At 39.6% G+C, this 24,529-nt stretch overlaps 1 protein-coding gene across 2 annotated transcripts; it reads left to right on the top strand.

Annotated features, from left to right (window-relative positions):
• The first annotated feature begins 790 nt into the window (after window positions 1-790).
• LOC113685743 (polycystin-1-like protein 2) lies at window positions 791-24,193 on the top strand. 2 transcript variants are annotated; one of them, XM_089181887.1, is made up of 17 exons: window positions 791-898; window positions 2,654-2,702; window positions 3,665-3,872; window positions 4,366-4,790; window positions 4,989-5,402; window positions 5,968-6,249; window positions 7,032-7,440; window positions 8,086-8,689; window positions 15,484-15,660; window positions 15,878-16,003; window positions 16,087-16,272; window positions 16,929-17,177; window positions 17,513-18,244; window positions 18,547-18,783; window positions 19,656-20,906; window positions 21,263-21,431; window positions 22,213-24,193. In XM_089181887.1, exons 1-17 carry the CDS (start codon window positions 881-883, stop codon window positions 23,928-23,930), a joined length of 7,254 nt encoding a protein of 2,417 aa, XP_089038013.1. In that variant the 5' UTR covers window positions 791-880; the 3' UTR covers window positions 23,931-24,193. The 2 variants fall into 2 exon arrangements, with proteins under 2 accessions (XP_089038013.1, XP_027059088.2); XM_027203287.2 differs by lacking the exon at window positions 791-898 and having other exon boundaries at window positions 2,633-2,702.
• Window positions 24,194-24,529: the final 336 nt, after the last annotated feature.

The following is a 24,529-nucleotide window of genomic DNA, read 5'->3' as shown; positions in this document are numbered from 1 at the left end:
AAAGTTCAAATTTGCAACATGCACTGACGGAAAATGTTAGCAGACGTTTAGGAATAACGTCGGCTACTGAATTGTACCTCTTTCAGTTTGAGTATGTTGCCTATTGCCCAAGCTGATTGACTTTCTCTATCTCTGTGATAACGAATATACCGCTAATGAAGAGGTCCCATGACGAAATATAAAAAATTAATTTTCATTCGAAATGCGCAATAGTTATTAAATGTGCAGAGTCAGGCTTAAATTAGTGTCATGTTTTACTGGTAGTTGTAATTAGGTCTTGATGTACACATTATTTGAAAGATGAAAAGGAAATGATCAACAATTGTATTTTCAATTTTTTTTTTCATTTTTGACAGTATCGCACAAACGGATTCCCTTTAATCCCCTGATGATTCTGGTGTAATTCGAATGAAAACCGGATTACCTTCCAAGAAGGCTCTTCTGAGGCTGAATATGGTCTTCATTTTCAATTATTTCGTTACAGTGGTGTCAGGTGTTGTAAGTTAAATTGCAAATACGCTAAGAAGTTTTAATCACGTTTTAACGCCCCTTACAAATTACGAGCTATAATCTAAAAGCTATTCCAGGCCTTGTTCTGAACATATCAAAAATAATAAGATCCCCGACGCAAGTCCTCAAAAAATTTTTTGTTTCTTTCATCGACTCAGTTTTGAGTTTTTTAGAGAAGCGAATGAGATACGTGTTTATATTACGTAAATTTGCAGGTGGAAAAACGCGGTCGGCTTTTAGAAAAGAATGGACCGTTTAATGAGTATTGTGTGACAATTATGTATTCCTCTTTTGACAGCTTTCGTAGATAAGGCACATTCTATACCTCACGTATAGGAAAACGTATCGCCCCATATTCAATTTCACCAGCATGGTGGAGGTTTGTAAGGTAAGTATAAAAACAGCAGTTGAAGACTGAACACGAACGTGAGTCATCTTAAAAATGAGAAATCATGTTTTATGTTACCCTTGTTACAAACTGTATTTTCCTCTGCGTCACTGTAAGCCAATTTTGAGCGCAAATCTTAATTACCAAGTTAGAGTTAATCATATTCTAAAATATCCGTTAAGCTGAAGAGCCTGTTTCTAGTTTTAAAAAACTGAAAATTCTTTAACATCACAAAGAACCGCCTCTTTGAAAACTGACAAAGGTTGAATAAAAGGTTTTGCCGTAAATTCTGTCATTAATGACAGGTTTACAGAGCTTATAGTTTTAATATTTTGCCAATTTTACAATAGTAGTCAGCGAGTATTCATGTGTTGATTGCGATAGTCTAACATACAGCTTTTTTTTTCTCTCTCTCTCTCTCTCATTTAGTTTTTTTCAGTTTAATCTTTGCTGAAACAACGTACTGACATTTCACAGCTGTCAGAGACAATTTCATTATCGAAAATTTTACAAAAGGCAGTATTTCACAGCAACAAAATGCCAAATAACGGTTTCCGAGGTGTTGCTAAAGTCACTGCAATATAGCTACGGTAATACAGTGCGATCAATTGAATTCGTAATTACTTATTCTTTTTAAGCGAAAGAAGAGCTCTTTGCACATAACGTGACCATTCCAAAAAAATATGTAGTCATCAGTTTATTTATTATTCAGTATCAAACACCGCTCTCCATACAACCGACTGAAAATACGGCCTCTTAGTTAAGGTCTGTAGTTCATTCGATCTTATTGAGAGGCAAATTGATGCGGAGGCCATTACGGTTGAATGTTTCATGCAAAATGACACGATCTAACTTTCTTTTCATGTTTATTAGTAGGTTTCCCACTGTATTTAGACCTACTGTAATATTTTTCCCACAAACTATTAGTTCAGAGTGAGTTCAACTACTTAAACAAATGAGATCGAAAAGGCAAAGTGAAGCTGGTTGTTGCATGAATATTTCATGTTGAGTTGACGAATTCCCGAACATTGCTTAACCGAACTTCTCACCATTATCGAGGAGATATTAAAAAGTGTAAACTCTTAAAATAGTACGAAGGAAATTGAAAGACAAAGAATAAAAAACAACTTTTCCTCTTATCATCGTAGAGGCTTTTCATGGCTAAAATTCGTTATCTTAAAGTTCAAATTTTGAGGTGGCATTTCATTTGTTTGTTTATATTCATTTCTACAAGCAAAATTCATATTTGTAAGTTTGGAAAACTTGTGAAGCTACACTGCAGGCACCTGCAGTTTCGAGCGAAGAATTAATCATTTATATATATCTATTGGTAAAGCATAAAGTACAGGTTAATAGGTTCACTCTTGCAAACCTTTGAAATCTACTGCAGATATTTTCCAGCTGGTTAAATAGTGTGACATATTGCATGTTTTAATTTCTACAGGACATAATTAGCCTTGGTAAGTTAACTTGATGATTTTAAAGCTCAAACTCTAAAAACTCAAATTGTAAAAGAGAAGGTTCCAACAATGCTATCTTTACCCGCAGTATTTAACAAATAAAGCCTTGAGAAAGCTGGAGTTTAAATACATCCAAAATATTTATTGCGCGACCGAGCTGCGTTTTAACTAAAGCTGCACAGAATAGTATGATAGCATAATGTAGTTGTAGCATCATCTATTATTCATGAGTAAATTATATATCCATTTTCAGCCTTTAAAAGTGTTTTCCTTCATGCGAATCTTTGTTTTGCAGATGCAGCGACTTACTTTGTTGCTCCTGGGATTCATGGCCAGCTGTGAAGGTAAGGCAACAAACGTTTTAAAATATTGGATCACGTTGAAGGCTCATGATCACAGGGTTTAATTTGTTAGTTTATTTTTTATTGTTTGTTTGTTTGTTTTCATATATATTCCTTTCATTTTAAGATTATTTATTGAAGATTCAACTATAGTAAAATTCCGGACTAAGGGCCGACGGAGAATATCAGAAAACAATTTTCCTTCAAACTGACCTCTCTAAAGAAATTCCTGAGAGAAATTTGGACAAAGCGATACGAAGACTGATTTTAACGTTCGAGTCCAGAATTGGAGTACAAAGTTTAAGATCCAAACACCAAATCATTATCGTTGAGTTTTCGTTTGTTTTTCCTTTTTACGCTGTTAAATGTTCATTTTGTATGGCCCGTGTGGAATTTATCAGGACAAAAAAATATTCTGTAATTTATTCGTATTAGTATTCAACGTTAGTTTTGGTCATTTTCCGTTGATAGAGTTAGTTTTTCAGTCATTTTAGTTTCGCTTGTTATTAGCGGTGGTTTGTTTTCGCAAATCGCGGTTTGGAATTGCATGAAATGGATCCGAAAAACATGATACAGCAACTAATTTGTGTGTTTCGTTAAGTTCACTCTTTTCTTTTATTAGCTATATTTCGAAATTTTGTGTTTAAAGCTTTCTGTTTTAGTTTTAATTACACTTTAATCTCTACACCATAAACGGAGTGGCCATCAGGGTAGAATCTTGAATAAAAGAGAGTTAAAATTGTATGGTAGATATATTACTCGTCTAAAACTTAGCAACAAAATAAGGTCTCGTTTAAAATTTTTCTCGGGTACAAGTGCACCCTGTTAGGTTACTTACTCTACTACTCTACTCGCTATTTCTCACGAAATAGATAGCGAGTACTATAGCCAGTAAGGATGCAGCATTTGTTTTAGAACGCCAGTGGATCTATATTAAATTATTACATTCGTGTCTGTCATTCTAGGAGTTCCACATCTTGTTGGATACTACCCCCTGAATTTCTCAAGTAAAGCAAATGACTACAGTCCGTCTAAGAATCCAGCAGGGATCATCTCCAATGCTCAGCCTGCACTGGGGCATTATGGCGAAGTTGGTGGGTCGTATCAGTTCACGGGAGCGCGCTCACCGCCAAGTTATATCTATCTTAATGAGTCATATTATTTGAATACGAGGTAAATTAGGTGTTTTTATCATATAATATCTATTCGGAAAGGTAATGTAAGGCTGAGGGGCCATTTGCCAAACCCAGCCGAGCTTATGTCAGTTTCTGTAGCATGAAGCGACGAGGGTTTTTTCCACCTCCCTCTCCTCTCTCTCGCATGACCAGATATTTTGAGTCTAACAATAATATAAGAGATAAAGGGCAGGATTTCCCTAAGATTCAGTCTCCAAACGTAATGCTCTCCTGGTGTTTGACAAAGAGACTCTTTGCTGAAGCGAAAGACGATATTACTTTTATACCATATCGAGTAAATAAGCTAACATGATGACTCAGTCGTCAAATAAGTTTACCGTGTTAATACGCAAACGTTTCAACTGGCACCAGTGACGGCAATGTCTGTCGCATGGAGAACTCTTAAAATTAGATGAGAACGATAAAACTTATGCCCCTTCGAAGCAATTTAAATCCTTCCTGTATTGTGCCCTCCTTATCTTGCTTTTCAGATTCTCTATTACACTTCTCGTCTGGGTTTTTCCACAAGGCAGAGATGGAGAAATTATTTCCTACTGGAAGAACTCCAATGACGGAGTGAGTATAGCACTTGAAAACTCTCGCCCAGTCTTCCACGTCAATTCTCTTGATCGGATCACGAAGTACTCCGTAAAAAGTAAAAACAACCTGTTGCTGAATAAATGGAGTCACATCGCTGGGGCATATGACAATGAGAGTCAAGTGGCAAAACTTTACGTGGATGGAATAGAAGTGGCAAACGCAACAGCAAAATGGATTTCGGAATTAGCGACAGAGTCCCCTTTGTGGCTTGGGTACCTGTTCAAGGGAAGGCTGTCCCAAGTTTGGGTTTTCAAGAATGCTCTTTCTTTGTATGATGTATCTCAGATAAAAGATTACCATAAACCATCAAGCTCAAGTAAGCAGACATCCAGTTTTGTTAATTTGTCTTGCTTGGTTTGTCTCAATGTATATGTTTTGCGGGGTATCACTCCTTAGTGTATGTATGATTCAAACAAAAGACAAATACAGCTGAGCTACGGTTATTTACTTATGAGTTTTCTTTAGTTAAACAAACTCGAAACACTACTCAAGAGGACTTTTTCAAATTTTACAGGTTTATCGACTGCTATTTTAACACCAGTTGAATTATTACCAACATCATCTATGACACCCTCCAACAATCCATTTCCAAACACGATTCTCAATCCAACGATAATCAAGGTACCCAATCCAACGAAAAACACAGAACTCAATCCAACGATTACAAGGTTGTCCTATCAAGCGACGATTCATAACACGTCAACTGCCAATCAAAGCTTTACGTACGCCACACCCGCTGTCAATCAAACTTTTCAGTACTTTACGCCCACTGTAAATCAAACTCTTCCGCTGACCGCCTTCCAGACAGCACCATCGGATGCATCGGCAACAGTAAAACAGAATGCTACGTCGGCAAGTCTAACTTTCAACATTACACCATCTCGTACGATTGCTTCGCAATCGATACTTGGAAGTAGTATAAGTCAAGGTAGGGTTAGTGTATTTATTGTGTATTTACGTGTTAAATACTAACAAACATGTAAAAGGGAAGTTTCGATTCTAGGGAACGGGTAAACAGCGCATGCGATCGTCTCGTTAATCGTGCTATGTGAAGACAATTATTACTCCCTCAGATAAGATGTTGTGCCATCAAAGGGCATGGCCTCTCCTCTCGTATTTCGTCAGGTTTACCTGACAGTTGGTTGGCACATTGATTTTAGGTCGAGAGAGGCATGGTGAGAGTAAAGTGTCCTCCCTAAGAACATAAGTATGAAGGTACTTATTTGAGTAATCTCGAGTTCAAGGCCTATACCTAGAGGCCACCGCGTCTCTTGCGATTAATGTACCGGGAGATTTTTCCGGATTTTTAATGAAGATTAAAGAAGGCGGGTATGGTGATAAAAAAAACCTGTGATTGCGGATGCATGATTCTCGGACCGTACACTTCAAAATTTGTGTTATCAGTCCTGAATCCGAGGGAGGTCCAAAATGGTACTTTTAATTTCAAAAACCAGGAGCCAAGTTTGACACGCGTTATTTCTTTTGTCTCACAGTCCAGCCCCTCAGGTGTTATGAGTCCTTATGCCAAGGATCAATGAACAATTGCAGTGAAAATAACTTGAAACAAAGAGTTTGTGAGCCGAGTGACGATCGATGTGCCTGGGTCTATACGCGACTTAATTCAAGTTTTCAAGTTCTGTACATGAACTGCACTTCAAGCAATTTATGCAAAGACGCTGGCCCATCATGTGATCTGCTGATGAAGAACAGAGATGTGTGCTGCGACTATTTGTGTTGTGACTCACCACTTTGCAACAAGCCGAAATATTTGCAAGGTAGGCTAAGTTCGGGTAAAAAGCCTACAACGAAGGCGTCTTTGCATACACTGATTGTGGCTCCTTTGACCGGCTGCGGGGACTGAAGGGGGAGGAGGGGCAGTAATAGAAAACAAAGGAACTTACGTCTCACGTGTAGTATTATCGTTCCTATAATTTCTAAACCAATTCGGAAGAGAGAAGTTTTCCGAATGAGTGTCGCAAGCGCAGTTTTTAAATGAGTGACGAACGTAATCTGAAATTTCTTTGGTTTTGCCTCATTTTGCTTTTGATTGGTCCAGGAAAAATCGCGTCAACCAATCAGATGCACAACTAAAACCAATCACGTCTTGGTCGCCCGCGTTTTCCCGCGCGTTGTTTTTACTTTGAACACTCATCGGTTCTTCAAGGTGTTTTCCTTGTTTCTGATTGGCTGTTGTAATTGGTTTGGTTTTGGCTTTACGACTATCCATTCATAAAGCTCTCTTAGCTGATCTCAAGTGTAGAAAAACACAAGGGACTAAGTCGCACTTGAATTCAGTTTTGCAATTGATTGATTCATAAGCGAGGGAGCAGGAGTTCAAGTTAACCAATCAGAGAGCGTAGAAAAGCAAAACCAATGCAATCGCGGGTTATTTTCAAAACATGAGTGAAAAGGGCTTAAAATTATGTGTAGTCTGGTTGATCGATTGCTCTGAGCCGGAGCAAAAAATACAACAAAAGAAACAAAAAGAATAGAGCTTAATTTTTGAATGGTCTAACCCATCAATTAGCAAGTTTTTTTCATTCACACTTTTTTTCAGGTGGGAAGTCGTGCAAAAGAAAACCCGATCTCGTCGCGGTCATCTACGGAGGCATTGAGGTCATCCGAGGACATAACGAAAACATCACAATGAATGCGTCGCTTTCATATGACCCGGACGTTGGCATCGGTGACTACTCGGGAATGAACTTTACCTGGTTTTATGGCGAGATTACAGGCAATTACACCGGCCTACAGACAGCTACGAATGATAGTCAGACAGGGTTAGACGAGTCGATTATTCGTTATTTTGGGAACGATTCTGGTATAGAAATCACCTTTAATACAGCACCACTGCTCCTCAACAGGACATACGTGGTTAAACTGGTTGTCACTAAAGACTATCGCGACTCGAGTGCACATCAAATTATTCAGTTGGTGAAAGGAGACCCACCTGAAATTTACCAACGGTAAGCGAGTTGTTTTGTGCCGTTCAGTCAGATTGAATTAAGCAACTGTTAACAAAATTCGTTGTATTTACATACACAGTTTTAGATTGCCGCTGGTTAAGTGCAGTGGGCGCGGTTTCCCACACCATTTTTACCAAGTTTTTTTGACGGAACGATTTTAAGGAAGTTCTGAGAACGTAGTAACTACGAATCATCGGATAGCTCCTCATAAGTAGAATGCTGTAGTCGTTGTTAAAAAAAGTACAAGCATTCTGGACGCATTCAAGTGATTGTGTTTCTTTCCACTAAGCGCAGCTGTCCGCCACACAACCGTTAAGGTTAGAAATGAATATTGTTTACGTTAGAAATTTTTCTCCCTCATCAAAAGCAATTGAAATACTTAATTGACTATTAACTTGCCTATCCTTGACGAGCAAGTTTCGTCATGCACCTGAGCCAAGAGCCATCCAGCTTAAGCCGGCGACATACCCGGCGATTTAAACGCCGATCGGCAAAAATCGCTAGGTGTGCTCGATGCAATGATTGCGATTTTCCCCGATCGCGGCGATCAAATTTGCCGCGATCGGCCGATAAAATCGCCAGGTGTGTCGCCGACTTAACTCTCCAGTTATTTGTCATAATGTTATGCCATTTTTTATTTTTAAGATGCCTAGTAAACTGTGGACTGAAAGTTGTTCCACAAGTTAAACTCAGTATTCAGTCACAATGCCAGGGGTCCCTGTGCTCCAATATCTCTTTGTATGAGTGGATACTCTATGAACAATCCTCTTCATCTGCAAACAACGGCATCTGGATTCGAAAACAACATTTACAGCTTATCACTGACACACCACTCGGTTCAAGTAATATCGTCATCAAAAAAGGTTCCCTCTCTGGGAGAACAAATTACCGCCTGGCATTGTTTGTTCAAACTACCGCCGGCTTACCAGGGATGAGTGCATACGACATATCCACTACGTCAGCGCCTACAGGGGGCACATGCACGATCACTCCCTCCAGCGGCATCTCTCTGAAAACTGACTTCAACCTAACATGCAGTAACTGGAAAAGTGACAGCATACCTCTGTCCTACCAGTTTCAATATCAACTAGAGAACGGTCTATACAGTATGTTGTTTCATGGTTTTAACAACACGGTCAGCTCTTGGTTACCGCCTGGTAATCTGTCGGAAAACTTCACTGTAAAGGTCAAAGTGATAATTACTGATTATGTTGGTGCCTCTGCTGCGGTGACAAATTTGTCTGTGCAGGTACGACTTTATGTTTCCAGCTGTTTTGGTCATGACGTCATTAGGAAGAACTGATGACGTTATAAAATTATGATATCATTGCGAAGTGACCATTTTTGTGAAATTAACACCCATATTTTCCATTTCTTCAGCTGTACAGAAGGTTGGAGGTATTCGTTTAGAAGAGGGGGCGTGAGTTTTAAACGATTCGTTATCCGTTATCCGAACCTCCCTTATTTTTTCTTATTTCTTAAAGAAAAGCCTGGAAAAAGCAAGTGTTATGGAGAGCGCCCATGTTTTTTAGAGTGCGTTGCGTTACATAATTATTAAAAATAGAACGAAGAAGTTTCTAGAACATTTAGTCATGATGACTAAGCGAGAACTTTAAGGAGAACCTTCTAGAACCGTGACTCAGCATATTTTTGTTATGGTGTAATCATAGTGTAATGTTTCTAAAAATAACAATATTACAGATCTCTAGAACATTCTAGAACTTTTCCGAAAGATATATAAGGAGTCACGCTAGCTTAAAGAAAGAGGCCTTTTAGTGAGCTATAACTGCTGTTGCGAAGAGCCCAGAGGAGCGAGAGCCGGACAGAGTTGTTTACTGGAATTGAAAGCCGTGTGGAAGGCTACGTGAGAGAAAGAATTACGGACGTCGACAGTTTGTTAAAGATTTTCAAGAGAACTGTGAGTTGTGCGGTAGTGCACTGAGATTTAAGTGATATTATTTGTAAAGGGCTCTAAGTTATAGGGATACTGATTGTATTAGCATTTATATCGCTCCGTAGATAAGTGAAAAAGATAGTTATTGTATTGGTTGTCGATATCGCTTCGTAGTTATTACGTTGGTCAATAAAGTAGTTGAGTTGTACGAGTTGTATCTTTCTGGCGGTTTGGAAAATACCGTAACAGAAATTGGGGGCCTGTCCGGGAGCGAATTTTGTGGAAGTGTATTTAGAGCAGAGGTAATTGTTCGGGAGCGAATTTTGTGGAAGTGTTTGGCATATAAGTTATTGTCTAGGAGCGAGTTTTGTAGTAAAGGTTATAGTAGAGTATTCTAAAGATAAGTTATTGTCGACTTAAGTAGTCATAGAGTATATCAAGATGTCAAAGTTTAATCCAGAAGACTTTATGTCGAGTCCCGACAAAGGAGTATTTAATGCATTAAGGAAAGACGAACTTATTTTATTAGCAAAACACCTAGAGTTAGAGTCTAAGCAAGCAATGAGAAAGGATGAGATACGACAGATTATAGTAAACCACTTAGTGGATACTGAGGTTTTTGAAGGGACAATGTTAGAAACATCGTCAAAAACAATGTTAGAAATAAAAAAGTTGGAGATGCAAGAAAAGCGAGAGAAAGAGGAAAGGGAAATGCAAGAACGACTGAAGAGAGAAGAAATGGAGATGAAGAGAGAAGAAATGGAGATGAAGAGAGAAGAAATGGAAAGACAAGAGAGGCTAGAGAAAGAGAAACTGGCTTTTCAGCATGAAATAGAAATGAAAAAGTTAGAGGTACAAATGAAATTAGGATTAAGCTCGGATAGTCAAAAGCATAGCGAAAAGTTTGATGTTACAAAGAACATCAGGCTAGTGCCTCCATTCCAAGAAAAAGATGCTGATAAATACTTTTTACACTTCGAGAAAGTAGCTAGTAGTCTTAAGTGGCCTAAAGAGTGCTGGGTTATGTTATTACAAAGTGTATTGGTTGGTAAAGTTAGGGAAATATATACACAGTTAAGTGTAGAACAAGCTGTAAGTTACGACGAAGTTAAGGATCTTATTTTAAAGGGTTACGAGTTAGTTCTTGAGGCTTATCGTCAAAAGTTTAGAAACTATGAGAAAGTTAGTAGTCAAACCTACGTAGAATTTGCTAGGAGTAAGGAACAGTTATTTGATTGTTGGTGTTATTTATAGAAGGTAGATAAGAGTCACGATAAGTTAAGACAGTTGGTATTAGTTGAAGAATTTAAGAGGTGCATTCACAGTGGTGTTCGAACGTTCATTAACGAGCAAAGAGCAGAAACGTTGGAAGACGCTGCACGGTTAGCAGATGAATTTTCGCTGAGTCACAAAGTGAACTTCGTGGAAAAGCCCCGTCAGCCTGACAGTAGATTTCAGCCTCCCTCCGCATCACGATGGGTTGGAAGCCAGCGGAGTAAACAGAATGACGGAGCACCTCCCAAACGGAACCCTGGTAACCATTTTACAAATCGTTCCAGCTTCACCTCGCCAGGACAAAACAGGTTTGTTCCAAATAAACCCATCAAGCCACCAACCTGTTATTATTGCAGAAAAGAAGGTCATCTGATTTCCAGTTGCCCAGAAAAGTGGAGATCTGCGCAAAAATATGGTGTGGAGTCGAAGCCCAACGGATTTGTTGCTAAGCCGTCGCCTTTAGTTTTTGAAAGTGAATGTACACCTCCGCGATTTTCTCGAGAGAAGACCCAGACAATCTCTACAAATGACGTCAGTGGTTCGTCTAAATCTGTCATGGATATGTTCCAGCCCTTTATTTATGATGGCTCAGTATCATTATCCCGTGATATGACAGATTCAGTACCGATCAAGATTTTAAGAGACACTGGAGCTTCACAGTCTTTGCTATTAAGCGACACGTTGTTGTTTTCTGAGAAATCGTCCACTGGTGCAAGTGTTCTAATCAGAGGAATCAGTTCTGAGTATACCCCAGTGCCGCTCCATACAGTTTTTCTGTCGTCAGATCTTGTGTCTGGTCCTGTGAAAGTTGGAGTACAATCAACATTGCCGTTCGATGGAGTACATCTTATCCTTGGAAATGACCTTGCAGGAGACAAAGTGGTTATTAATGCTGTCGTTACAGAGAAGCCTAGTTTACAAAAGTCTCCAGACCCCGTCGAGAAGATAATCCCTGGTCTTTATCCTGCATGTGTAGTAACGCGAGCCATGAGCAAGAAGAGGAAAACCAGCGATGAAGAAATTGCCTTAGCGGACACCCTTATCAGTCGAGTTTTTGAGGATGAGCAGCCAAGTCCCTCCCCTTCTGAGCCAACAGAAATCCTACCTGAGAAGAATTTAACAGATCAGTCTGAGAAGATGTCGACCTCTCAGCTCATCGCTGGACAACGTGAAGACCCAGAAATTTCGCCGTTGTTTTCAAGAAGCGTTAGTGAAAACGAAGTATCACAGAACCCCACTTGTTATTTTATAAAGAATGGAGTGCTAATGAGAAAGTGGAGACCGCTCGATGTTCCAGCTGAGGACGAATGGGCTGTTAAGTACCAGGTTGTTGTCCCGAAAACTTACAGGCAAGACATTTTAAGTATGGCACACGAGACTCCCCTGGCTGGCCATTTAGGTGTGAACAAAACTCACAGAAAGATCTTGAATGATTTCTATTGGCCCAACCTGAGAAAAGATGTAGCTGAGTACTGTAGGTCATGTCACGCTTGTTAGATGGTTGGGAAACCAAACTAGACCATTCCAAAAGCGCCACTGCAGCCTCTGCCAGCCGTTCAAGAACCATTCAGCCGTGTAATTGTTGATTGCGTTGGACCGCTACCAAGAACGAAGTCTGGAAATCAGTTCTTGTTAACCATCATGTGTGCGTTTACCAGATTTTCTGAAGCCGTGCCCCTGAGAAACATCAAGGCTAAGACTATCGTCAAAGCTTTAACGAAGTTCTTTACGCTGGTCGGACTTCCTAGCGCTATCTAGTCTGACCAAGGTTCTAATTTCATGTTTGGTATTTTTCAACAAGTAATGCACGAGCTTGGAATCGCACAGTATAGATCATCCGCGTACCATCCTCAAAGTCAAGGAGCTCTTGAAAGATGGCACCAGACTTTAAAGAACATGATGAGAGTCTACTGTTTCCAAACAGAGAAAGATTGGGACGAGGGAATCCACCTATTGCTGTTTGCGGCACGCGAGTCCGTCCAGGAGTCCCTAGGATTTAGTCCGTTTGAGCTCGTTTTTGGGCACACTGTGAGAGGGCCTCTTAAACTGCTTAAGGAGAAATTATTGTTAAGCGGTAGTGAGTCTATTAATCTTTTACAATATGTTTCAGACTTTCGTACTAAGTTATTTAGAGCTTGTGAACTAGCTAGAGACAATCTTAGTTCTTCTCAGAAGTTAATGAAGAAGAAGTATGATGTAGACGCTGTAGAACGTAGTTTTAAGCTAGGTCAAAAGGTTCTTGCATTGTTGCCAGTGCCCGGTAACACATTGTATTCTAGATTTTTTGGTCCTTATGTTGTTGAGAAGAAGTTAAATAACCTTAATTACGTAGTAGTTACTCCAGATAGGCGTAAGCAGACGCAACTGTGTCATATTAACATGTTGAAGCCTTACCTAGAGAGAGATAATAATGTAGTTAAAGAGCCCGTAAACGTTAATGTAGTTATTTCTGAGCCCGAAGACTTAAGTAGTGAGTTTAGTAGTAGTCATCTCAGTCCTACTGACACATCAAAACTCACCAACTCCGATGTGCTAAAGAATTTGGACTCCAAGCTGTCACACCTTGAAGAGAGTCAACGTCAAGACCTACAGAAGCTACTTGAAAGGTATAGTGACCTGTTCCCTGATGTACCATCTAGGACAAATCAGATTTACCATGACGTGGATGTCGGTGATGCTGCTCCTGTTAAACAACACCCATACAGGCTGAATCCGAGAAAACAACAGTACCTCAAAGAAGAGGTAAAATATTTGTTGGAGAACGATTTTATCGAACCAAGCAGCAGTAGTTGGAGTTCTCCATGTATACTCGTGCCTAAACCGGATGGGAGCTATCGGATGTGTACCGATTACAGGAAAGTTAATAGTGTGACTAAGACAGATACCTTTCCAATCCCAAGAATGGATGATTGTATCGATAAGCTGGGAAAGGCAAAGTATGTAACAAAATTTGACCTTCTCAAAGGATTCTGGCAAGTACCGTTAACGGATCGCGCTAAGGAGATATCAGCATTTGTAACTCCAGAAGGACTCTACCAATACAAGGTCATGCCCTTTGGTATGAAGAATTCTCCTGCTACCTTCCAACGTCTCATTAACAAAGTCATCGCCAACCTTGAGGATTGTGAAGCCTATATTGATGATGTAATCATCTATAGTGAAACCTGGGAGAAACACCGAGAAACTATCCGTGAGTTTTTCAGGAAGTTGAGCGAGGCCAAATTAACAATCAATCTCTCTAAAACCGAGTTTGGCCAAGCACAAGTGACGTATTTGGGACATGTCGTCGGACGAGGACAAGTACAGCCAGTTAACGCCAAGGTCGAAGCCATAATCAAGTTTCCGCGACCAGAAAACAAAAAGCAACTGATGCGTTTCCTTGGTATGGCTGGTTATTATCGAAGGTTTTGCTCTAACTTTGCAACTGTCACAGAGCCATTGACAAAACTGCTCAGCAAGAAGGAGAAATTTAATTGGAGCGACCAGTGTGAAAAGGCTTTTGAGGAGCTGAAAGCCATGTTACAGAGTGCCCCTGTTTTAACAGCGCCTGATTTCTCTTCACCGTTCAAGCTGGCTGTTGATGCAAGCGATGTTGCTGCTGGTGCTGTGTTGTTACAAGAGGATGATGAAAGTGTAGAACACCCGGTTTGTTATTTTTCAAAGAAGTTTAACAAAAGTCAAAGGAACTATTCCACCATCGAAAAGGAATGTTTAGCACTGCTGTTAGCTCTTCAACATTTTGAAGTTTATGTTAGTTCTTCAAGTTTGCCCGTTGTTGTGTATAGCGATCACAACCCCCTCGTATTTCTTCACAAATTAAAGAGCAAGAATCAGCGATTGTTGAGGTGGAGTTTAATGCTGCAGGAGTATGTCTTGGACATCCGACATATAAAAGGAAAGGATAATATTATTGCAGACTGCCTCTCGAGACCTTGAGCTTTGCAAGAAAGTTTTGCAAACTTTCTTTTCTCGAAGGGGGAGGGTGTTATGGAGAGCGCCCATGTTTTTTAGAGTGCGTTGCGTTACATAATTATTAAAAATAGAACGAAGAAGTTTCTAGAACATTTAGTCATGATGACTAAGCGAGAACTTTAAGGAGAACCTTCTAGAACCGTGACTCAGCATATTTTTGTTATGGTGTAATCATAGTGTAATGTTTCTAAAAATAACAATATTACAGATCTCTAGAACATTCTAGAACTTTTCCGAAAGATATATAAGGAGTCACGCTAGCTTAAAGAAAGAGGCCTTTTAGTGAGCTATAACTGCTGTTGCGAAGAGCCCAGAGGAGCGAGAGCCGGACAGAGTTGTTTACTGGAATTGAAAGCCGTGTGGAAGGCTACGTGAGAGAAAGAATTACGGACGTCGACAGTTTGTTAAAGATTTTCAAGAGAACTGTGAGTTGTGCGGTAGTGCACTGAGATTTAAGTGATATTATTTGTAAAGGGCTCTAAGTTATAGGGATACTGATTGTATTAGCATTTATATCGCTCCGTAGATAAGTGAAAAAGATAGTTATTGTATTGGTTGTCGATATCGCTTCGTAGTTATTACGTTGGTCAATAAAGTAGTTGAGTTGTACGAGTTGTATCTTTCTGGCGGTTTGGAAAATACCGTAACACAAGCGTTATATTTTGTAGCATGATTATTTTGATTGCTAACACAAGCGAGTTGGTCAGTGAATTGTGATCGTATAGATTGTAGAGATTTTTAGAATGTCATTACTTTGTTGAAGCGAAGGGGATTTTTCTTCAAATCCCCCAAGGGGTAGAACTATTCCTATTGACTCTGAGATATAGTAAGATTATTTTCTGCTGTGGCCTTTATTTTTTTCTTTTCTTACAGTCGATTGGTTCATGTTTGACTTTCTGTAGGTGAAGCCATCGGAGCTTTTGAGACCAGAAAACATCAGCAGCTTTTTGACAGCCAATGATAGTTTACTTAACGACGTCATCCAGGATGGAGACTTAAGTAGAGCTGCACAAATTGCAAATTCTGTCCTCCAGACTGTTTCCCAGGATAGCACCGTTAGTTTACAGAATAAGGCTAAAGTAAGTCAGCTTGATGTTGAGTTAGTGATTGAGTTGAAAATTGCTCCGTAAACCGCACAATTCTTTTATCCTCGTTACTCTCACCATTGTAGTTAAAATTTTGTCTTTTTGGTAAGGGGGAAGGGGTGATGAGCAAATTTCAATCCATACAACTACGATTAAATTGATTCATGAAACTTACACAGTGTCTCAGAAGTGTCTTCTTTCATCTCCACAGATTCAAGATTTTCTGATCAAAAAGATCATCTCTCTACCTGTGCAAAATCTTCCAGACCTTCTCCAAAGCACGTCTGTAATTGGCTCTGCTTTACAGGTTTCGGAGAGAGTGTCCTCCAATACTCTGGTATGGAAATTGTTGAAAAAAATGAGCATTTGATAATGAATATTATCAACATTTACGATTGCTCTCTATCTTTGAAATTTTAGGAGTCCGCGATGTCTGCTGTTGGTTCAATGACATCACTTCTCTGGAGAACCGCCCAGTTAAAAGAAGTGGCCTACATACCGCTAGTCACGCAGTCTGCAGAGAACCTGGGCACATGTCTCAATAGTGTGTTGAAAACTGGAGCAGTAATAGCGTCAGGAGATTTCGGCTCTGGGCTTCAAGAGCAGGTATAATGTTAAGAACACCTGAGCGATCATACATATTTCATACAATAGGCTAACTCATACATGTGTTTTGATTGGTTCTTGTCTATACAACCTATTAGAGGACAGACGCATAGATGGCGTCACCGTCAACAGATTTTGTTTCTTTATTATATAGAAAAAAAATATTCTCTGTCTTCGTGGGTCTGTGCAATTGGAGATCACAGAAGACATAGAAATGTGCTAAGACAAAGAGTCTGAAATGATCAAGGAACATGGGAATGAGAATGGGAAGAGAACCTATGATACTCACAAACTTTTCAGCTAAGATTGGTCGACAGGCGTTGTTGCTACGTTATACGATCACTTTGATGATCGAATAATGACCGAATTTTGAGTATTTTCAAGGGCAAAAGGATAATGCTTCTACTTCGTAAAAGCCGTTCATTTTAAGTGCAAATTGTGGATACATCTTTAATCTTCAAAAAACCGTGTGTTTATTTAGAAGTACGCACTTTTAAAACTCCGAACAGTAAGTTTTACGAAGCCTGGTGGGCCAATTTTGGCCCATTCTTCTCTAGTTTAGGGCTCTTCAAAGCGAGGTCGCGATCAAATTTGCCGCTTTATTCTGCCCGATGTTTTTAAGATTTGATAAACTGCTTGTGTGCTTATCTTTACAGGGTGTGAAATTCGTTAAGACCGCGATGCAAACAATTAGTTTAGTTGCTGACGCACTATTAGCTGTTAGAGCCCCGGATGAGGGCATGATCTCCATAGCAACGAGGGAGCTGAGCATGACCTTAGGACGCCACAGCTCCGAGAAACTTGCGGGGTTGAGGATCGAAGCAGCGGGCGGGGTTATTGTTTTTCCTTCTGACAGCCAATCATTACAATTTACTGTCACTGCAAAAGGTTACATTGATACTCAGGTAAGCATGCTTATCAAAGTATTCTCAGAGTCATCTTAAGAGCGAATAAGACATGCTATTGACTGTGTGTGTGTGTGTGGGGGGGGTCAGTCAGGAAAAAGTTTTGGTTCGTGGTCTTGGGCACCAATTGGATTTTTCTTAAGAATGTAACTCAAGGGCAAAAAGATGTAGGTGACCGAGCCACGATTTACTTTTGCATCTGATTGGTAGAGGGTGGCGCATAAGTTTTACTTGACCAATCACAGACCTTTGTAAGGTAAAATAGTAGCAATGTCTGTTACTTTTTACACTCAATTGAATTCTACTTTAAGCTTTTAATCATTCATTTATGGCAGATGTTGTCAATTCCATTCAACCCCTACACTTGGGACGGAACAAGGAAGCGAGTCAATTCTGATGTCTTAGCTCTCGACTTAAAAGACGAAACGCGTAATGTGATTAAAGTGTCAAATCTCTCAAGCGACATCATCATCGTTACATCACTACAGCCTCAAGTCATCGCCTTGGAGAAGCCGCAGTATTTTACCAAAAATGAAAATCTACGTTTTCATGAGATAGATGTTGAGTTCGAAAACACTCTGGTAAAGCTGGAAATCACTCCTCAAGAGTCCACTGTAAGTCTGTTTGTTTACTTGCAGTATGGTCAGAGGCCAACTACAAAAGTGCATGAACTCAACGCTACTGTGTCTAAGTACTCAAGATGTGTTTGGACGTCAAGTGCGCAAGACAAAAACGAGGGTGAAACTGAGTGTTCATTTAGTCCATTTGAACCCATCGAATTCTTAGCTAAGAGTCCTGGAAAATACTTTCTTGGTGTAAAGATTTCCAATGCCAGCTTGATTATTCCCATTAAGAGGCGTAAAAGATCTTGTTTCGGACAGGGACGGCAAAAGCGCTCCTGCGTCGAAGTCAAGGACCCACCGCCCACCCCACCCCGGAGCGAAAATGTATCAGTGGTGCCAGTTTATGACTCTCGAACGGATTATAACTATACTCTGAAGGTAGCCCAAGAGAGCTGTGTGCACTGGTCAGAGGAGCGAGAAATGTGGATAACGGACGGCTGTCAGGTACGCTTAGGTCATATCAACTCGAAAAACGCGAGAGATCTCCAAAGGCATGTCCCTATGCCTACTGAAGGCATGTCCGTATGCCTGCTGAAGGCATGTCCGTATGCCTGCTGAAGGCATGTCCGTATGCCCTCTGAAGGCATGTCCGTATGCCTTCTGAAGATGATCGCAGTTGCTAAAAGAACTGTAGTCTGATTTTCCGTACTTTCCAAAATTATTTTGTACTGTTCAGTATTTTCATATAATCATCATATGTAGTCTGAAAGAAAGTGACGAATAAATTTTTTTGCTTTTACTTGCAGGTTTTATCTGCACAATTAAATGGATATCTCAACTGTTCTTGCAATCATTTAACTTCGTTTGGGGGAAGCCTTTTAGTGAAACCGAATCACATCGACTTCGACAAGGTCCTGATCGAATTCAAGAAACTGGGAGAGACTGGAAATGTTGCCGTAATTGTAACAGTGGCCGTAGTTTTTCTAATCTATATTTTCGTGCTTGTTATCGTCCGGAAAGCAGATAAAAAAGACAAGAGGAATGTAAGTATGATTGATAACAATATGTCTTTATTTGTTTATGGGATAAAAATACATTTCCTATGTTACAAACTAAAATCTAAAGTGTACAGTGTATAAAAGATGTAAAAAGATCCCCTATTCTAGTGCTAAATTATATTTAAAGACTAATCTATTTACATGGGTACTCTTAGAGTGGACCGTGTTGATCCTGGGTTTTTCAGAGGATTTCCTACTAAGGTTATAATAGGTCGATTTGATTCTAAGTAGAAAAGGCAGGAGAGGATAATTCACAGTGTTAGATACTTTCTTGAAAATGTTACGGTCTTGTGTTTCCAGAAGGTTGTGGACAGTGATATGTTAGAACAGAACTGACAGCCACATAGTATACTCTATGCACAAATTTTTCTACGCTGAGTGGCAAAAGTGCCAGGAATATTCGGTCCCTTGACTAAAAAAGGCTTTTGACTGCGGAGATTTTTATTCAGTTTTAAACCCTTCCTACCCCCGAAAACAAAAACAAAAAAACAAACAATTCTGTATATTAGTGAATTCTCAGGTCTGATAGAAAATGAGAAACATTGTATTCGAGTGGGAAACTACGGGTTCAACCAGAAAGGAAAACAATATGGCGTGCCCAGACTTTTGACGCTGATTGAAGCCATTTTAGAAACTGACCCTTCTCCCCTCCCAAAAAAAACTAACAAAACAAAAACAAAGAAAACAAACAAACAAACAAAAAACCAAACAGAATGAACCATAACTGCCCATAATTATCTTTAACTCGTTAAGTGAATGAAATTATCTAATTCTAGGTTGGAGGATATTTCATTTTTAGGAAAAGGCGCCTGTTCATAGAATTGTTAATGAATATCTTCATTTGTATTGCTTTCTAGAATGGTGCGCCGATACAGTTGCCTTCGGCGTCGAATAACTTGCAAGAATTCGAGATAACCGTTTCTACAGGTGTCTGGAGAAATTCTGGCACAACGGCCAGGGTTGCAATAGAAATTTACGGAACTACTGAAAGCACTGGTATTCTTGAGCTCAGCCCGGAAGAGCCTGGTGCAGAGAATTTGTTATTTTCTCGAGCTAACACAGACGTGTTCGTTATTAAGGTTAGCAATCCTCTTGGCACGATTCAAGGAGTGCGCATCGGTCATGATAACTCTGGAGAGAGTCCTTCGTGGTTTCTAGAAGAAATTGTGATTTTAGACAAGCAGTTTAACAACTCTTGGACATTTACGGTTAATCAGTGGTTTGCGCTTGAACGAGGTGACGGTCGAATCGAGCGTACCTTTGAATTAACGCCCAATAAACTAGATTTCAACCAGGAGGTCATGAAGCGATGGTGGAAAGGCCTCACTGAATCACATATTTGGGTTTCAGTTGCAGCAAAGCCACGAAAAAGCCGCTTTACAAGAGTACAGCGGGCGTCATGCTGCCTCTCTGTGCTATTAACGGCTATGCTCGCTAATGCGATGTTCTATCAATTGGATGGTGGCACTGAAGAGGTCTTTCAAATTGGACCTCTAAAATTTTCGTGGAGACAAGTAATTATTGGTATTGAAAGTGCGTTAATTGTGGCACCAATTAACGTTCTCATAGTATTCCTGTTTCAAAAAGGAGGAGAGAGGTCTGAGACCAGCACTGGTCGTTTTTCTAAAGCAACCCTGTTGATATATCTTGCTTGGTTTTTGATCATCTGCGCATGTGCAGTTTCGGCGGTGTTTTCAGTCTTCTACAGTCTGATGTGGGGAAAGAGTATCAGTGAAAAGTGGCTTTCCTCAATGCTGATATCGTTCAGCCAGGATGTAGTAGTCACTGAGCCTGTGAAAGTTTTCTTCGTGGCGATGTTTGTAGCGGCTATTTTCAAAAGGAAAGCAAGCAGAGGAAAAGGATATGAAAGCATCGAGGAACCCCAAAGTAGCCCCTCAAAACAAAGGTTGTGGAATCTAGAATTATCCAAGGTGGAAGAGATGAGAAAGAATCAAGCCAGAAAACAAAACATTTCGCAGTTTTTTGTGGACCTTTTTCTTTATCTTATTTTCATTTTTTTGCTAATGGTGGTTTGTTATGGTAACAGAAATGACCATCGATATCTCATGACAAAGTCCATCCGAGAAGGATTACCAAAGTTTAGTACGGTGGGTAATTTCATTACCTGATGAATTGCTGTAGTTTATCATCAAAAGAAGTCGCATCCATCATCAGAACCCTTTACATTCGGTTTTCTGCCTTTGTTGATATACCAAAAATAGAGAGAGGATGAAAGCAGACTAGAATGAATCAACTTTGGAAAATTATTTTGTATCACTTGCTCAGTCTTTCTTATCACCTTTACAATCCGTTTCATTGGCTCTACTCCTGTTTAAAAAATTAATTACGCGAACTCTGCCATATTTGAACCAGCTCATTTGCGCGCAAAATGTTTTTACGTACAAATGATAATTTTCATCGTGTTCTTACGAAACACATCGCTTTCTCTTACTTCATCACCCAGGTACTGAACGATAAGGAGTTTTGGAGGTGGTTAAACGATGTTTTCATACCTGGCGTGTTTGTTGGCAAATGGTACAATGGCCAAGAGGAGAATCAAACCATGTACATAGGTGATAAACATTCTCTGCTCCTAGGAATGGCGCGAGTAAGGCAGCTGAGGGTGACATCAAGTAAGTTTCGTCGTCAGTTTTCCCAAGACCTACTAAACAACCCCATTTAACCCATACGTCATCCAGTGGCTTCAAACTCATGGATAAATTAGTTTATACGACATTGGGTAAAACTTAGTCGTGTACACAACACAGAGTTTAGCATAAGATATTTTCATGTATGCTGCACGGGATGAAGTACTGTCAAGAACTACAATCTTAGTTGTTCATTACTGCCACAGCTTATTCCATTTACCATACCATTGCGGAAGAAGTATGCGTATGGTCTACAAACTATACAACTTTTCATCTACACCCATGAGAGGTTTATAGCAAATTATAGCACTGATCACGTTTTGAGATTCCAAAACATGACATTACTCAATGAAAATTGTCTCCAAATAAGCGATGATCATGCGATAAACGCCCCCATTTTGAATCTTGCCTAGCAACCAGGCCGTTTTCCTGTTAGATTACCAACTTTTGTCATGTCCCAGATCCTAGCAATCTGTTTTAATAATAAGGATTTACTCTAGAAGGCATCCTAGCCCTTGACTCGAATAATGATCTGACGACTAATTGTGAACCGCTTTCTTTGCTTTTTATCGTGGATAGTGGTCTGTGGAGGAAATAAAATGTTTTTTCCTCCTTTTACATATAATTTTTTCAGTTGATTTTTGGAACAACTCGTTTAGGGATACCCTGAATACAAAAAGAATTTCCCATTCGAATTGCTCAAAGGGCAAAAAATCGAGTCAAAACTGATCATCTTTCCTTTTATGCTATTTTTTAATTTTTTCAGCCTCGTGTAAAGTCTTGGACTATATGAAAAATACCTTTCCGACATGCTACGAGGGATTCTCGCAAATTAACGAAGACAAGACTGTATTTCATAAACCGGGATGGAACCCTGTCGATAACTCTACGAGTGATAACGAGCTGCTCCGACTCTGTCCGAAGCCATGGCGATACCAAAATGCTGACACAGCACCAAAGTGGGGAGAGTTCTCGTTTTATCCAGGGGGAGGATTTGTTGCAGACCTCGGATACGATACTTCCACCGGATATAGCATCGTTGAGAACCTTAAGAGCTATTACTGGCTGGACAAACAGACCAGAGTTGTTATGATGGAATTTGCCGCGTTCAATCCATCCGTAAACCTTTTAACTGTTGTGACGTATTTCTATGAAGTGGAAGCATCCGGGTACAAGGTGCCTTTCACAAGAAGTAATATTATTTCTTTGAATTCGACGCAAACAGCATCTAATGAGTTTTATCTGATCTGCATACTTTTGTTCATCGTGTTCATTCTGTTCTTCCTCGGAAGAGAATGCTATAAGCTTTATAGGCAACGCTGCAGATATTTCAAGTCCATCTGGAATTGGGTCGAAATCTCTCAGATTACTTTCTCTGTTTCAGCTGTGGTAATGTATATTTTACAAACTATCAGGGTGTCTGCAACGATCCAGAAATTGCAACAAAACATTTATGCGAATGTAAGCTTTCAAGAAGCTGTCGTTTCGCTGGAAGTGGAGAATGCAACGCTTGGAATTCTCACTTTTATCGTCATTTTGAAACTGTTGAGAATGATTCGGTTTAATTCTCATATTGCAGTGTTCTCTAAAACTCTTCAGACATCCATGCGTCTTCTTTCATCATTCAGCTTCAATTTATTTATCATTTTTGTTGCTTTCTTGCACTTCGGCATTTTGATTTTCGGGAATGGATCTGAGTTTTATTCGTCGATTCTTAAGGGAACATACTTTCAACTCGAACTCACTCTGGGACGAGTGAAAGCGAGGCCTATCAACACTTTAGCAGAAGCAAATGAAACATTTGGAAGAATCTTCGCTGCTCTACTACTATTAAGCCTTACTATTCTATCCATGAATTTTTTCATCGCTTTAATGAATGAAGCACTTTTTGAGGCAAAGAATTCAGTGAATCAAAGTGAACTTTATGATCTAGTGGATGCATACGACTGGCCAAGGAATGAGGAGAGGAGGGCTTTATTCGATGTGGTTAGTAACGCTATGAAACGGATGAAATTCCAGCAAACCTCCACCGCGTTGGAAGAAACAGAAGTAACAAACGTTGCCTTAAATTCTAACAGAAGCAAGTCAATTCATTTTGATTTAATCAGCAAAGCCATTACAGCTTTAAGGAAACGGGAGGTCCAAGAATCGGTACATGAAAAACCAAGAAACATCAGAAGAAAATCTCTCTTTGATAGAATAAGTTCTATTATCCAAAAGCGTAGAGATGATAGCTCTGAAGGAAACTACAGACGAAAAATGAAAAAGAAAGTGAACTTTAGAGACGATGTTGTTAAATCTCAACTGAAGAAGTTACACAAAACGAAAAAGGATTTATTTCATCGATTGGATAATATTGTGCAAGGATATTTTGAGGAGGAAGAGAAATTTCATATAATATGTCACGAAATAAAAGCGTATGGCTCTCAGGATGATCTGGGAAACGTCACGGTCACGGGGACTGAGAACGAATCGTTTTCTTAAAGGTTTCCAATTTGATAACAATAAGAATTGAATGTGGAAACTGTAGAGGAGTAAATAAGAGGGAAGAGGAGAACATGGTTGGATCTCGTCGCTAAGGAACATCAGCAATTAAAATCCAGATATTTTTCAGTTTTTTAAGTTTTTTTAATATTTCTTTGTTTTTATCTCATTGTTGCTGTTATACACAAGTCTGAATCAATTTCGCAGCTATTTGACATTATTACAATAAATCTATAAATATGTTTTAAAAGGAGCCACCTTAAGTAACCAAGTTTTCGTCTTTGGTGTCCCCTCCTTAAGTATTATTGTCATCGTTGTCGTTGTCTCTAGCATCAGAATCGCCTTCTAACTCAAAAAATTCATTCAATTCTGTAATATATAAATCTCTTACTTCTCCTATGGCTTCTGAAAGACTGTCATTAACAGGTGTCTTTTGACGGAGCTTAGATCGAGACATTTACGGAACTGATGAAGTTCAGTTCCGCAGATGTACGGGTAGTCATCGATTTCCGTTCCGGAATCTTCGGAATCAGATTCACATCCATGTCTTTCTCCCTAGTGCAATTACGATTTTGATTCAAAATCTTCCTTGGATCCTT

The sequence above is a fragment of the Pocillopora damicornis genome, chromosome 9, assembly GCF_964200805.1.
Source record: "Pocillopora damicornis chromosome 9, jaPocDami1.2, whole genome shotgun sequence".
Lineage (NCBI taxonomy): Eukaryota > Metazoa > Cnidaria > Anthozoa > Scleractinia > Pocilloporidae > Pocillopora > Pocillopora damicornis.
Note: the sequence above shows the minus strand (reverse complement) of the source record. Positions and strands in the feature narration are given on the sequence as shown.